The sequence below is a fragment of the Desmodus rotundus genome, chromosome 11 (genome assembly GCF_022682495.2).
Source record: "Desmodus rotundus isolate HL8 chromosome 11, HLdesRot8A.1, whole genome shotgun sequence".
In the NCBI taxonomy this organism is placed as follows: domain Eukaryota; kingdom Metazoa; phylum Chordata; class Mammalia; order Chiroptera; family Phyllostomidae; genus Desmodus; species Desmodus rotundus.
The window spans coordinates 30,990,453-31,007,025 of NC_071397.1; the positions used below are offsets into that span (position 1 = coordinate 30,990,453).

The 16,573-nt window shown below is 35.9% G+C and overlaps 1 protein-coding gene across 35 annotated transcripts in view; it reads left to right on the plus strand.

Annotated features, from left to right (window-relative positions):
- RIMS1 (regulating synaptic membrane exocytosis 1) overlaps positions 1 to 16,573 on the plus strand; it is a 412,581-nt gene that overhangs the window by 329,659 nt on the left and 66,349 nt on the right. For 19 of the 35 annotated variants that reach the window (XM_053913690.1, XM_053913688.1, XM_053913699.1 and 16 more), the window contains 2 exons: positions 2,440 to 2,552; positions 8,617 to 8,783. The exons of 14 other annotated variants lie outside the window; for them this stretch is intronic. In XM_053913690.1, the coding sequence (XP_053769665.1) occupies positions 2,440 to 2,552; positions 8,617 to 8,783 (280 nt within the window). Of the gene's footprint in view, positions 1 to 2,439; positions 2,553 to 8,616; positions 8,784 to 16,573 lie in introns of those variants that run through there. 2 more of the 35 variants (XM_045184837.2, XR_008425501.1) reach the window with 2 other exon arrangements.

A 16,573-nucleotide genomic window follows, 5' to 3' on the forward strand; every position in this document is an offset into this window, starting at 1 on the left:
TTTTCTGTGATGGTTAGAGAAGATTTATTGAAGACCCTTAAGCTTTTTTTTTAAGTCACAGGATTCTTTAATAATGTTATTAAGGAGTAGATAACAGACAAATCCCTTGCTCGTGGATTCATCAATATTCAACCATATCAATAGATTAGGAGTTTATATAGCAAAGCATGTGGCATAAAAAAAAGAATTATTTTAATCTGTCTTTATTTTTAATAATATCTAATGCTTTCCATTAGACAACTGTAAGAAATCACAGACTTTTAAACTTGTATTTACTTTTCTCACCTGCATGTTCCAATCGAAGTTCTTCTTGTGTGTAGTTTGAAGACAAAAATGACTTTAGCTAGGCTACCACTCCCTTCTCAGGATTTAGTTTTGTGTTTTGTAAAGTAAAGATTTAGTGCAGCTGTGTGTCCTAAACTAAGTAATCCTATTTAGAGAGACGGGCATTGTCCCAGCAAAGTCAACTGGCCAGAACATCCAGAAGCGTTTCAGACGAGTCAGGTCGGAAGCTCTCCTGGAAATAATCTCTTCGGTGTCACGTCACCACCCTCCCTAAGAATTACCTGGTGCTCAAAGTGAAGGTCACTTAGTTATGGGTGGATCGATGTCAAAAAGCTCTTCAAATAAAATTAATATCATTTGGCGAGAAAATTCAGCTAATATCATTTAAATCTGTTTGTATACCAAGTAGAGATTGCTTTGAATTGCTTTAGCTTTAATTATAAGTGCAACTGATTATCACAGTTCATTCGACTTCTTCAAAGCTCAAAGACTGAGCAAGTGCCCCGGAAGTACCCACACCATAGGCAGAAGGCAGAAAACAGATATTTGTATATATTGTAAGACATATTGCATATAGCTTTCTATAAATATAACACATTTTTCAATAACTTTGTCTCAACTTCTTATTACTCCCAATTAACATTTTTATTTATAATATTCATTCTGGCTCCTTATATGTTATAAAGTAATCAACAAATTTCTGAACTGCTTTTCTCAAGATCTCATTGACCCACCCTTTAGTCATTATTAGTTTGTATTTACTGTTTCTGAAGTCAGCATTTTCAAAGCAAGCATGTGTCATTGCTTAATTCACATAACTGATGTTAGGGATTGATAGTTATCTGTCTAATTTATTGAATTTAAACAAAGCTAAACTTCTAATATTTGGTGGTAAAAGTATAACTTGAACATTTAGTCTGTACTTGAACACACAATAAAAGCTACATATTTATTTAAGTTTTAAAACGGGTGTCAGTGTCCTTTATCAAGGATGATAGGCCATGTTTAATCATTGCAATGAAAAAATTTGTCAAGTATTTTTATAAACTTCATGCAAGAGATGGAATCAACAGTCAAGTTGGTCGGATACATCAACTTTCCATTATCCTTGAAATCATTAGGGCCTTTTTGTGGACGGCCCAGTGCATTAATCACAACAGAATTTTTTCGTGTGTATGTGTATATATACAATTTAGAAATAAATCTTAGCACTTGAAGAGGTTGAATCGTCGAGGAAACTGGCAAAGATAAACTGTCAAAACGTCAGCGTAGGGATCGTACAACACAAGCACATGTTCTAGGGCTGACCTGCTGTGCCCTTCGCTCTTTTCCTCCTCTGTTTGTAGCAATGTAAACGTTTCAGGCAGGGTCTGGAAACTTAGCCACTTCTGATGGATTCTGACTTAAAACAACAATTTCATTGAAGGCTATAGTTATTCCTATCCAAATAGTCTCACCTGCCGCTGAGAGACTAACCAAGGCTTAAATGGAATGTTTCTTCACAAAAATTACAGAGCCAACATTTTTATATCACATTTTTTAAACTTACTAATTTTATATATGTGGTCAGACACAACCATCAGAAATAGAAAACTAATCTTTTCTCTTAGTTCAATTTTAAGACTGGCACATGTTTAAGGAAAGCTACCAATAGAAATTAATTACTTAATAAGAACACCTCATAGAAGCAGATTCTTCTCAAGTAAAACAGTTTTTAGGTGACTCCCAGCATAGGAGGTTAAGTGGGTGTGTGCACACATGTAAGCATGTGCATACGTGTGTGATGTGTGCATATTTGTTTACATATGTACATGCACCAACCAGTCGATTACATGTAAAACATTTCCACAATTAAATTTTATTTCACGTGGTCATTTATGAATGGAATTGAAAATATTTCATATCAGATGAAGAAATAGGGTATTTTGTTACTAATATTTTTGTTCCCCATTCTGTGTGAGTTGAGTCATGTTCTTTTTTACATTAACATTGGCTAGCATTGCATATTCTGCATTTTGTTTAATGTACTAATCATGTGTTATTTCTAAACTCCATTTAATTAAAGTCATGTCAAAAGCGTTAAAATCTTAAACCATTCACTTTCTAAAAGGTGCTTCGAATGTGTTAATAGGCTTCCATTGTGTGTTTTTGCAGCAAGCTTAGTAGTGGAGGAGCGAACAAGACAGATGAAAATGAAAGTGCATCGATTTAAGCAGACAACAGGGTCTGGTTCTAGTCAAGAACTTGATCGCGAGCAATACTCCAAGGTAAAACTAGTTACTACCCAACCAATAGCCTCTTTTTTATAAATGTCAGTGTGTGTCCCAGGTAGGACTAGCAAACAGCGAGATACATAAGGGAAGTTACGCAAATGCTAGTCTCGCAACATTACCTCTCTCCTCTGGCTATTTTCACAAGATACAACTTTACTAACTTAGATGTAATGGCTTTTTCTAAAAAGGAGTTATAAATACTTAATATTAAAGTCGCAGACAACAGTATGGTGATTGCCAGAGGGAAAGGGAGGGCGGAGGCAGGTGGGAGAGGGTAAAGGGCGGATGAATGGTGACTGGAGGCGTTACTTGGAGTGGTGAAATGCGGTACAACGTACAGATGGTGTGCTATAGAACTGTACGCCTTACACCTATAATTGTATTAGTCATTGTCACCCAATAAATTCAATAAAAATGTAAAAAAAACAAAGCCACTTAATGATCAATTATCCATAATCAAATTCACATAAATAAGCAAGATAGATAAAGCCATTTGATTGCTTGAATACCATTTAATATTACATTTAAATATTAAGTTACAGATTTTTAGTATTAAGTGCCATTTTTGGTTGAAATTTACTATTGAGATTTGTTACTGAATGACTAAAACCATGTGATATGAGAGTTCTTATTGCTCTGTCTTTTGTAAGAGAAGATGCTGATTTCAAACTCTTAGAAACTGAAATCCACACAATTCCATGTGCCAATAAACATTTAACTTATACTTCAATATTATTTTGTAAGACTACACTAAGCAATTTATAATCTGCTAACCATCATCTAATAATTTTAATTTAATTTATGCATAGAACTTTATACTTCATGAAATTATATGTATATATTATCTGGCTTATTAAAAATTTTTTTAGAATACTACAAAAATGGCATCAGTCATTACAGGAAAACCTGTGTTATAATTTGATATCAAGAAGCCCTTTTGGAAGTAATGACCTTTTAGAAATTCAAAATTATACTAAATCAATGTTGTTAGCTTGAAATACGAACCTAGAAAAATCTATTTGTATTTATTAAAATATAGATAGCATACAATATTATAATACTTTCAGGCATGCAACATAGTTATTTAACATTTAAATATCTCACAAAGTGATCACCACAGTGCCTAGAAACCACCTGACATTGTACAAAGTTATTAGGATATATTTGACTATGTTCCCCCAAATATGTATGTACCCTTCTTATCATCACAGCACTATTTACAATGGCCCATATATGGAAGCACCCCAGGTGTCCCCTGATAGATGGACATACAGATAAACCATGTAGGACCGATGTGTGATGAAATATTTCTCAACCATATAGAAGAATGGAATCTTGCCATTTGTGACAACATGGATGGACTTAGAGGGTATTGTGATAACTGAAATAACTCAGACATAGAAGGACAAATACCATATGATTTCACTTATATATGAAAACAAAATAGATAATCAAGCAAAACAGAAACTAGTTTACAGATATATAGCATAAACCGTGGTTACCAGGGAGAAAAGGGGTGGGAGGAAGGATGAAAAAACCTACTTATATTTAAATTATGGAGATTGGCCATTATAGAGCCAGATGTTCAGAAAATTACACAAAAAATAGAGGTGGTTGCCAAATATGATTTATCACTGGGCTGCCATCGTCGGGTGTGTTAGAGGCAGTTTGTCGCTTTATATTTTAGGTTAGCTGCCACGGGATTTCCAACGGAGACAATGCTTATGGTCGCTGTGATCACTGACTCAGTTCCCTAGGACTCTGAAACAACATTTTACAAAGTGAAAGTAGTAAAGCAGAAAAAAAATTTAGTAAAGTTTCTTAATGTTTTATAGAGTTGCTGATTCCAGCTCCACATATATTCTTTGTGGGTTTTTTCTATGTGGTATCACCACTTAATCAGCTTGTCTGTCTTCTTTATGGATATCGTTATCATTTTTTGTTTTCTTTTACTACATATGAACTAAGAATTAGAAGGCAGAGTAATTTACAATTTCTTCACAATTGAATGCAGTTATTCGGAAATGTTCTTTAAACTGGGAAATCTTCATTAACCCGGAAATGCTTTATCAACTTCTTAGAATTATGTCAAAGGATGAGGTCAAATACAACAGCCAGGGAACTACATATAGGAAGCAAGGAAGGGATAAAGAAAGAATCAGGGTAAAGTGCCAAAAGCCTTTCTGCTTTATTGTGACCTAGGACTCAAATCATTAATCAGTTCATCAAAAAAACCTACAAAATGACGTGCCCTAGAAGCTAAATGATCACTAATCCTTATATTCATAATAAATCAAAAGGAGGCTTGTCTGGCCTGGGAGATGGCAAGTTCTCTGGCTTATAGTAATTTAGAACTTAAAATTACTTCAGGATAATTTTCTGTTCTAGCTCTTTTGTGTACCAAATGTGTGAAACTGAGGATCAGAAGAAAGTCGGCCTTAACCAAAATTAGTAAAGCCTTTCCGTAGGGTGATAAGCCTAGCACTCTTGGTAGGAACTTAGGTGCCACTTTGTTCTGCTTTTCCATCATTGCAATGTATACTGTACTCCAGTGTGCTTCATTCAGAGGCTCTCTACGGCTTTTAGTTTGTATACAATTTAATTATCATATTCTCACTTTTCTCCCTTTTTTACACAGGCATCTTTTTTTTTCCTCTTATCTGAATTGTTTTTAAATGTTACTTTTAAATATGTCACTGATGTTCTTACTGACTGCATAAATTCATGCTATTACATAAATAAAATGAGTAAATTTTATCAATATATATGAGATCAAAGACATATCTTTAAACTTATAGGAATATAGGATAGTAAAAATATATAAGATAAAATAACAAGTGATTAGCTTTTTATTTTATATATCAAATAAAGGATAAATACTCTTCACAATTCTAATATATTATGGCCTAATGCTTACAATAAAATTTCTAGTTTCCAATTATTACCTCAAGTCTCTCATATACTTGAGAAATTATATTTTTCATTTTTATCCCCTAATCTCTGCCATTTTATAATTTACAAAAATATATATTTATTCACATAAACAAGAACTAACATTGTAAATTTAATATACATTTAATTTTAAACCTTATTCCTTTATTCTTTTTTAGCATCTTAAACTATTTGACATTTTGGATAAAGCAGTACACCGTAGTTGAAATTCTGCCAACGTAGAAATTATGTCATTGTTTTCAAAATATTTATAACTAAACACCAATAGATCTAAATTTTCTTCAGGGCAAAGAATTACCAGACAGATGTTGCTAAGATGTTTCAAACGTGGCACAACCTTTAAAAGACTGACTGACCCTAACATTCGTCCTGAGTAAGGAATTAGCACTGACTCCACCTTTGAAAAAACCACAAAACTACTCTGGTATCTGAAACAGGTTTTTCTCACTGATGTTACACAGAGGTGCATGCCTTAATGATGGGGTGAAATTCATAATTAGAGGGTGAGTTGCATTTAGGAACTCACATTTTGAAAAGTGTTTATGTTTCTGTAAACCAGGAACAGCAACCAAGACTGATGTAATGCACATTGAAGGTAGCTGCTGAATGTTTATTATGTATAAAAATAGCAGCACTACAATTATAACCTCCCCCACACCAAGGACTTACTTCCCTGCTTAGTGATCGGTATACATTCCTCCTGAGGATATTATGTTTCTCAAAATATAATTAATGTATTTCCATTCAAGTATTTAATTTTAAATAGGAAATTTAACAAATTGTGCCTAATAAAATGCCAGTTATTTAAACTTCTAATAGATTTTTACTGCTAAATGTAGCAGTATGAAGTGAATATAAAAGTATATCATTTCTTCAAATAATCAAAGTAAACTGTAAAGTCATGTCAGAATAATAGATCATTCTTTACCCCGAAATAGAAAAATTTAGTATAACCTACAGTCTTTTAAAAATCTCTCATTTTATCTCTTTGCTGGAATATCAAAAGTTATATACAAAAGGTAAAGGAAGAGGTGGCTTATAGAAAGGAAAAGTGCTTTAGCTGGATAAATAGTTCCATGTGTGCTCCTTTATCCCATGCTATAGCCTCTGCCACTGCCACTGGCATTTGTCAGGTAAGGGGAACATGTGTTTGGGGTGTCACTGCAATGCCAGAAAATCCGCTGCCATGGGGTAAATTTGTATGGTATTCGAACCCAGTTCTCATACTCTGCCATGGACAAGCTGTTATTTCAGTATGATTGGAACACAATAATGATTGCATGGCATACTGCTTAGCAACAATATAGCTTCCAAAACAGATAATACGAGTTATATTTATACTCCAGGAACAGTCGGGTTCTACTGTGTAAGCATATTAAGGCTTTACCACATCTACTCTGTAAATTAAAGAAAAACACACTTCTGACTGAAGTAAATCATGTCAGTCAGAATCATGCTATTAGATATGACAGAATTTGGTGATAAACATTATCCCATTACTTCAAATACATTATCTTAAGTCATGTTACTGTCAGATCACGCCCGAAGTTACAGAAATAGCTCAGCTCTGGACAACACATACATGGATTTCCTTTTGGAGTATGCATGTGGCTATCAAAAAATCACACAGTTACAAGAAAATCTTAGGAAAGATAATTTTATAGGTACTTTATAACTTTGAAATTGTTTTCATGCCACTACATATACATGAGAGATGAAGAATTGAAACAGACATTTAAATACCTTAGGCCTGAACTACTCCCAACTGATGTTAAGTCACGTTAAATAAACATGACTCCCTTCTCTAGAATTTTCTTCAAATACTGTGTTATACTTCTTTTTGTATATATAGATCCAGGTTTTAACATCAGTTTATTTCATGTTCTTTAGAAGGACAAATTGTTTATACACATTTTTAGAAGTAGAGTATTTGGGTTACTTTAGATTTATTAAAAATCTAACTCATCTAATACAGAGCATCAAAGGATGGGTGAATTTTTCTACAGGCTTAACAGACATTTCCTATTTTCACACCTTAACACATAAATCTAAAATTCAGTCGCTTCATAAGAAACTTAAATACTCAATGTTTAATCATGTGTTTATTTTACCTATGTGTTCTTTTCTCTTACCTAAGAAGTTATCTCACCTTCTAGGACCTAAGATAAGAGAAGGACTTACACATTAGGTATTATAAAATTATATATAATTACCTAAACTTAGTTTTATAAATAAAACATATATTATAATAATATATAAAGCTTTCACTGTGTGATCAGTTACAATAAGACGGTAACATAGAAAGGAGGGCAGATTTACTGCTTTGACAGCTTTGCATGCTTTAATCTTTCTCCTAATGATTCTAAAATCTTAGGTAATGAATATCAAAGACAAATTTGAATACATTTAAATATAAGCTATAGTGTATATTGAAATTATAATAGGAATCCCATTTTTTAACACTGAGTTGATAGTTTAAACATGAAAATGTCTAATTAAACCATAATAGATAGTTTCAAGCCAAAGTCCACTCTTCGCTGCCATTGCTTTACTCTGTGCCACAGCCCCTCAGTTTTAATATTAACCATCTTTTGTAAAGAGAGATATTTTTGAAGAGATTTGACACAGGGCAATGTTACAGAATAGGGAGATGTGTAGGTAAATTGAATAGTTTTAGAAAGAATCAAGAAGCATAGACAGATGGAAGCAGTCCATACCATGGATGGAGTAGAAGGTGAATAAAATAAGCAATAATGAAAACAAAAGCAAGAAAAGAGAAACTGATGTACTAGAAAAAATAATACAGTTTTGAAGTTTTAAGTACATGCAAATAATTCAATGAATTCTCCACTCAGGCATTTAATTTTTGTGTTTAATTTATAATTCAGTCTCCAAAAACCATTCCTTACCATTCGAAAGATGTAAGAGTTTTACACTGGAAATCCTATGTTATGTTAGCATTTGGATTGTTTTAGAGTCCACACCTCCTTTTGTGAAGGTGCATTTGTATTTGGTGTTGGCTAAGTGGTCATTATCCTCACCATGTATGTCTCATTTGTCCACAGTCTGATGACGGAGCTCATGCTTTCTTGTTTTTAATCTTTAGTATAACATACATAAAGATCAGTACAGAAGCTGTGATAACGTCTCTGCCAAATCATCAGATAGTGATGTCAGTGATGTGTCCGCCATTTCCAGAACCAGCAGTGCCTCGCGCCTCAGCAGCACAAGCTTTATGTCAGAGCAATCTGAGCGCCCCAGGGGTAGAATCAGGTGAGTTGGCGATACTGTTCCTGTAAACTCGGTCTTTGTCCACGACACGCAGGTGAAGCCACCTTGCCGAATATCCTTGCAAAAACACCGTCTAGGTCGAGTAACAGAAAACAGAAACACTAGCATTTAATTAAAATAACTGGGACTGCAGGGAGTTGAACATTTACTAACTGTTGTGAAGTATCCCCAGTAGACAGTGTGGCGTTGTCTACTGTAACATATAGCTGAAAACTGCAGTCATAGTCTTGGAGGTCGCTCAGTCACGTTGCAGGAATTTCCTTCTGATATGATTAAATCCAGAGAGCATCCTTGAGTCCAGTGTCAGAAAGATTTTCCTGTAAAGAGATAGATGGTAAATATTTCAGGCTGTGCAGAACACGGTCACTTCTACTCAGCAGTGTCTCGCAGTGTGAACATTATCTAAACAAGCGAGTATGGCTATGTTCCAATACAATTCTATTTACAAAATAAAGCAGGAAACCTGCTGCATTTCCCCCTTGGGCTGTGCTTTGCAGTTGGCCGGCTTTCGGGGTAGGTATGAGTGGATGCGATAGGAAAGTTTATGCTACGTGAGCTCTGAGAAACCTACGTGTTGTTTAGATCACCAGTGGTGCCCTCGTGTTCTTACAAGGCACATACCTGCTGGAAGGAAAAGGCCACAGGACCCAGTGCCACCTCAATTCAGTAAAGCAGACTCAGTACGGACAGCCCACGTTGTATATTTGTTCCTGACTAGGTTATAGAAATAGACGATTCATTGATTGAATTTGGGGCTTCATGAAAAGGCCCAGAAATATAAATGTTCAGAATAAGAGCATTCCTAATACTCTGGAAGTCTAATGTTATCACACATTTTCATGATGTGCAATAAAATGTATTCTAAAGCATCCCTTCTTCCTGGGTTTCCCTGCACCTAGCTTGTCTGTCGAAGAAAATTGACAGTAATTATCTTATTGTTAATCAACAATGTCATACTCTAATAACCCACATGAGCAATTTCAACTGATAAAAATATTAATAGAATATATTTATCTTTATTTCTAATATTCTAAGCATCTGGTCCTAATAGAATATTAAGTTCTCTAGATTTTAAGAAAATTGGAAGAGCTGAAGAATGTAGCCTTATTGTGTTGCTTAGGATCAAGGGTGAAAATTATTCTAATAGATTCCTTTTTCTTGAAATACTTATAAGTTAGTATATTTCAAAACCTATTTAATTTAATAAGAATATCAATAAATGGGGCTTAAACAGGACTTCTTCACTTTTAATTACTATAAAAATCTTACTAAAATAACTGTAAAACAATACTTCTTGAAGTAATTTTTCTTTTCGTTCACAATAGAGCCACATACCTTAAATTAACTCCTGTGCTATAAAGTATTACTAGTGTATTGAAGTGATATTACTAACCAATTACAAGAATAATTTGCAGGTCCATTGTCTTTCTCTTAAAATTTCAAGAGAAGAGGATTCTTCAAATTTCTACTTTTGGGGAAAATTTGGCGATGTGATTTTTGAGGAAAAACGGTGACTTTATAGGGACGGGATCAGAAGAAACAGAGTGTTAGTGCTAGGAGCCCACGTCGCCTCTGGGGAGGATGCCCCTTCACAAACCAGCACTAGTTACAGCTGTCCCATGACAGCAAGCAAAAGATAGCGGGTTCTTTGCCCCTCGATGCATATGACTGTTCTTATTTAGGGAAGGTGGTGGAGAGAGGGGTATACCTAAAAATGGTACAAATAAGTTTCTTAATTAAAAATTCATTTTACTGGGGCATTCGAATGTTTCTAGCTTCCCCCCTTCTCCGTAGTTTAGAATGCATATGAACTAAAAATCACTCTTACTCCATACACATGGATTATATAAGTTAGGCACTAAAGCCAATGGCTAAAGATATTGTTGTTACATTAATAACTTTCTTGTTATTTTAGGTCAGTGATTTTCCACATTTGGCACATTTCGTTGCTTAGACTACTCAGGAGGAACAGAGAGGAAGTAATGAGATGTGGCAAGAGGCAGATCTTTTCCCTGATGCAGAACTGAGTTCTCTTTTCACATACACTCTTCTCCTTAAATAGCCTTACAGGCTTACATGTGTACACACATAGAGTGATTTTCCACCCATCATCAACCCTCTGGTTAAAACCCTGAGAGGAGGGTTTGGCATGAAAAGAAAAGGAAAAAAACAGAACAAAGTGACATCACCGTCAAACTGCTGTGACTCACTGAGGAGGAGCAGGACCACAGGCTGTTCAGCCTTCAATATTTCCTGTTCTTACAGCTAACACTGTGACGACTGATGGTCCTCAATATATTACTGCTTCTCCACACTTTCTTTTTGTCTTTCCAGTAACTCCAGTCTGCATTGGTTTTAAAATTCTTTTTATTCAAGGTTGTGGTTAAAAGATGAACAAGTCTGATCAATTATGATAGAATATATTTATATGTCATAGTAAGTAGCAGGAAACTTTTGAGTTCCTGTAATATGTAAGGACTTCATTATTTTCCAAGACTACATTAATGTATAATATATAGGCCACATAGCTAATGAGATTATAATATATTTAAGAGTTTAAGACATAGCCCTGGCTGATGTGGCTGAGTGGATTGAGCACTGGCCTGAAAACCAGAGAGTTTCCGGTTTGATTCCCAGTCCGGGCACATACCCGGGTTGCAGGCCAGGTCCCCAGTGGGAGATGCATGAGAGGCAACCACACATTGATGTTTCTCTCCCTCTCCCTTCCCTTCTCTCTAAAAATAAGTAAATAAAATCTTAAAAAACATTTTTATATTCCGGTTCCCTGTATGCCTTTGCTCAAATCATCCTATGATGCAAGCAGTGTTTTATTGTACATTGCCTTGGGTGAACTTTACTCCGCACATCAGGAAAAAGATTTAGAAGTTACTACAGAATTCACCAAAACAATGTTCAATACCCTAGAAGTAACCAGGCATCCTGTATTCTCATAAAGGACTATAGAAGGAAACCATGTAACATGATCTTACCTGTATTATATATATAAAGCCACACTATGTAGTTGCTTAAATATCATGTACTGTTTTGATTTCCTCTATCCAAGTTATTATGAACCAAGAAAATGTTGGGGCAAGCGCATCTGGAATGAGAAGTGCAGTCTTCTGTGTAACGTGTGCAATGTTTTCCGAACATTGCTCACTGCTCTTCCCTGTTAGGGATTCACAGTACACAGGGTTGTTCCTAAGGTTTATCTTTATTCCAGTATGTACCAAAGTTGTTTCATTCTGGGATGCCTTTTTCGTAGGGACATCTGTATAATATTCTTGAGTGCAGTTTCAGAAAATTTGTTTCATATAATCACCATCCTTCTTCCTAAAAGATATGAAACTATAAAGTTATATTCCAAAGGCCTGTTTGGGTACAAATAAAATTAAGCACTTATAAGGTGTGTATAGGTTGGAAAATATAAATATGTTTGAATAATCAATCTCTAAAAGATAATTTTTAAAGAATATTAGGGATTCTTGAGTCATATCCTAAATCTTTTGTATTTGAGGTGACTATGCAACAAGTATGTTGTCCATTTAGGGATTCCACTAACTAAGCACTGAGTTCCCGTGTGAAATGGAAAAGGGCATCCCTTCCTCCAGATGCATTTTGAGTTGCACAGTCCGTTCAAAATAGTGCAAAACATGTCTTATGTTTTCAAAGTTTATACATACAGGGGAATTATAGTAGAAAAAGTAGACCATAATTTTGTATTAAGGTAAATTAGTACCTTTTGTAGATAATGAATTTAAAGTTATTCTAAAAGTAGTCATGATTAAAAACTATTTAAAACCTAAGTAATTATTAGGATGATTCTTACAATATAAAATCAACACAATACTTCAAAATAATATCAATATAGATTTGAGGTTCTTCATTTTTCAGATTTGTCCCGAATGTGCCTTACAACTTTAATTTAGTGTTGGCTTAAATATTCGTCCAAAAATTTTTCCCATCCAATGATAAAATCTGCACAATGTATAAGGAGAGATGGTATAATTTACAATATAAAAATACACATATAATAGAATCCAGAGAGAATATGTTTAGTTCCTGAATTCTCTATGTTTATTTGAACATCTACAAGAGATGTTCATCATAAAAAGAAGCTGAATTTTCTTGGTATAGCTCTGAAATTTTTTTTTGTCTTTATCATATATCATTTTCTTTTAAATTGTACTTTTTTAAAAAATAGATTTCATTTTTATTTCCAGAGGGGAAGGGAGGGAGAGACGAGAAGAAACATCAGTGTGTGGTAGCCCCTCACGCACCCCCCACTGGGGACCTGGCCCACAACCCAGGCATGTGCCCTGACTGGGAATTGAACCGGGGACCCCTTGCTTCACAGGCCGGCACTCAAACCACTGAGCCACACCAGCCAGGGCCATATATCATTTTCTTCTGAGGCAGACAAATTTCAGATGTTTTATACAAAATCAAGCTTTCACAGAAGTTATCCAATGTTAAAAGCTTGCCAAAACCAACAATTTTCCAACAGCATTCATATTTGTAACATATGTTCCCCAGGACCTATAAGGTTAGCTTTCTGTAGCTAGGTGAATTTTAATAAACGGACATGAAGAGCAAATTTGATACAAATAGATTCTTGTCTTTTTATCATCCCCCTTTGAAAAGTATTTTCAAAAGTAATTATCTTTGTTTTCTACATTCTTAGTTTGAAAGATATGAAGCATTGCTAAGAGATGTGATCTTTTATATACATCTACTAATCTGGCAGTCATAAATTTACTAAAATTTGGCATTTAATGTCAGTAGGCATAATGAGTAAGCATATACTAAAGGATATATGTTTATATTTACTGGGGATTTAAAAACATTGTAAATAAAATTATTTAATAATTTAACTTGTTATGGAAAACAAATACATAAGTTACTATCTAAGGGAAAATTAATTTTTAAAATTAGTTTCTCAAATTATATTTGAGAAATATTACAGAAAATTTTAAATGCCACTTATTTCACAATAGTTTCTTCAATTAAGGAACACATGTTTTAATGAATAAATATGTTATTTTTTCAATCATTTTTTATTTTTCAGTTACAGTTGACATACATTATATTAGTTCCAGGTGTACACCCCAGTGACTAGACATTGTAAAATTTACTAAGTGATCATCCCGATAAATCTCATATCTATCTGATACCATACATAGTTATTAAACTATTGTTGACTCTATTCTCTATACTGTGCTTTACATCCCCATGACTATTCTGAAACTACCAACTAGTACTTCTAAATCCCTTCCCCTTTTTCACCCTTCCCCCCCAAACATTCTTTCATCTGACAGCCATCAAAATATTCTCCATATTTATGAGTCTATTCAGCTCTGATTGTTTATTTTGATTTTTACATTCAATTGGCGGTGGATATGTATTTATTGCCATTTTGTTGTTCATATTTTCATCTTTCTTCTTCTTCTTAAAAAGGACCCTTTAACATTTCATGTAATACTGGCTTGGTGGTAATGAACTCCTTTAGCTTTTTCTTGACTGGAAGCTCTTTATCTGTCCTTCAATTCTAAATGATAGCTTTGCTGGGTAGAGTAATCTTGGTTGTAGGTCCTTGCTTTTCATCACTTTGAATATTTCTTGGCAGTCCCTTCTGGTCTGCAAAGTTTCTGTTGAGAAATCATCTGACAGTCTTATAGGAGCTCCTTTATAGGTAACTCACTGCTTTTTTCTTGTTGCTTTTAAGATTCTTTGTCTTTAACCTTTGGCATTTTAATTATGATGTGTCTTGATGTGAGCCTGTTTGTGTCCATCTTCTTTGAAACTCTTTGTGCTTCCTGGACTTGTATGTCTATTTTCTTCACCAGGGAAAGGAAGTTTTCTATCATTATCTTTTTAAATAGGTTTTAAACTTCTTGTTTTCTATCTTCTCCTTCCAGTACCCCCATGATGAGAATGTTGGTATGCTTGAAGTTGTCCCAGAGTACCTTTACACTATCTTCATATTTTTGGATTCTTTTCTCTATTTGCTGTTCTGATTGAGTGTTTTTTGCTTGCTTATATTCTAAATCACTGATTTTAGTCTCAGCCTCATCTACTCTACTGTTGATTCCCTGTAAATAATTCTTATTTCAGTTAGTGTGTCCTTTATTCCTGACTGGTCCTTTTTATGCCATTAGGGTTCTCACCAAGTTCCTTGAGCATCCTTATAACCATCATTTTGAACTCTGTATGTAGTAGTTTGTTTGCCTCCATATCATTTGGTTACTTTCCTGGGAATTTCTCCTGTTCTTTCATTTGGGACCTGTTTCTTTGTCTCCACATTTTGGCTGCTTCCCTATATTTGTTTCTGTGTATTGAGTAGAGCTGCTACATCTCCTGGACTTGATAGAGTGGACTTGTATAGTAGTTATCCTGGAGGGCCTGGTGGTACAGCCTCCCCATTCACTTGAGCTTAGTGTTCCAGGTGCACCCCTGTGTGGGCTGTGTTCACTGTCCTGTTGTAGTTGAGCCATCATTGCTGTTGGCGTCACTGGAGGGGTTGGCCCCTAGGCCAATCATTTGTGAGGATGGGCTGTGACTACAGCAGAGTAGCTGCTGTCAGGAGTCAACCCTACAGAGCAGGACTTGCTTCAGTGGGCCTATGGTGCTCACTGAGTCTGCCCCTTGGGTGTGTTGCTCATAGAGGTGGAAGGGGTGTAATCAGGTGTGGCTGAGGCTGTCCACAGGGTGCTCTAGGACCTTCTGGGAGATGCAGAGTCAGTCACCACCTGCGCCCTGCCCGAGGCCACCCCAGCACAAGCTACAGAGTGACCTGCAGATGGCTGCTATTTGTGTTGATCTTGCAGGTGCTCAGGAGAGGACAAGCTGTGAACCAAGGCCGGCTGCCCAATAGTGTGGGGCCTGGTGCCACTTAGCATGATGTAGGACATCTGTAGAGGCCAAATAATGCTTGAGAGATTTTAGGAAAGTTCAAAACATGAAGCAAGACAGGTCATTTGTGTGGAAAAGCCACAGGAAAAGACCTGGATGGGCCTGCAAATTGGGTGGGGCGAGGTCTCAGGGAATCACCATGATGGGGCGAACAGTGTGAGCCAGGTTGATTGAGACTCAGATATGGCATCTGCCTGCTGAGGGGGTGAAGGGGCATAGGGAGGGCCCAGGAAAGGAACAATGGTCTCTGCCAGCACTTTTGTCTGGCAGAGAGTTGCCACCCTAGCTCTTGTTCTGATGCCTGTGTTTCTATTCCTCCTTCTATTTCCCTGTTTCCTTTCAAGCTGCTTCTCCAGCACTGCAGCTCAGAGCAATTGAATCTGCCTAAGCCCATGCATGGGTCCTTTAAGAAGAACCACCTGGGACTGTACAGGCCTTCCATCTCCCTCACCCTCAATCCCCACTGTTTTTTACAGCCAGAAGTAATGGAAACTTCTTTTCCTGACACTGGAACTCTGGGCTGGAAAGCCAGGTGTGGGGCTGGCACCTCTCGCTCTTCAAGGGAGACCTCTGCAGCTGAGATAAACTGCCATGCAGGGGGCTGGGACCAGCCCAGTGTCTCTGTCCCTCCTACCAGTCTTGATGTAGCTTCCTCTTTAACTTTCTAGTTGTAGGACTTCCGTTCAGCCAGATTTCAGGCAGTTCTGAAGGATGGTTCTTCTGTAGTTATATTTGGTGTGGTTGTGGTATGATTCGAATACCCCATTTTCCTTTGCTGCCATTTTGACCAGAAGTCCTCAACAGTCAGATGAAGAAACGTAGGGCAGTGTCCTGAGCAAAGGTCTGTCTTCGTGGAGTTT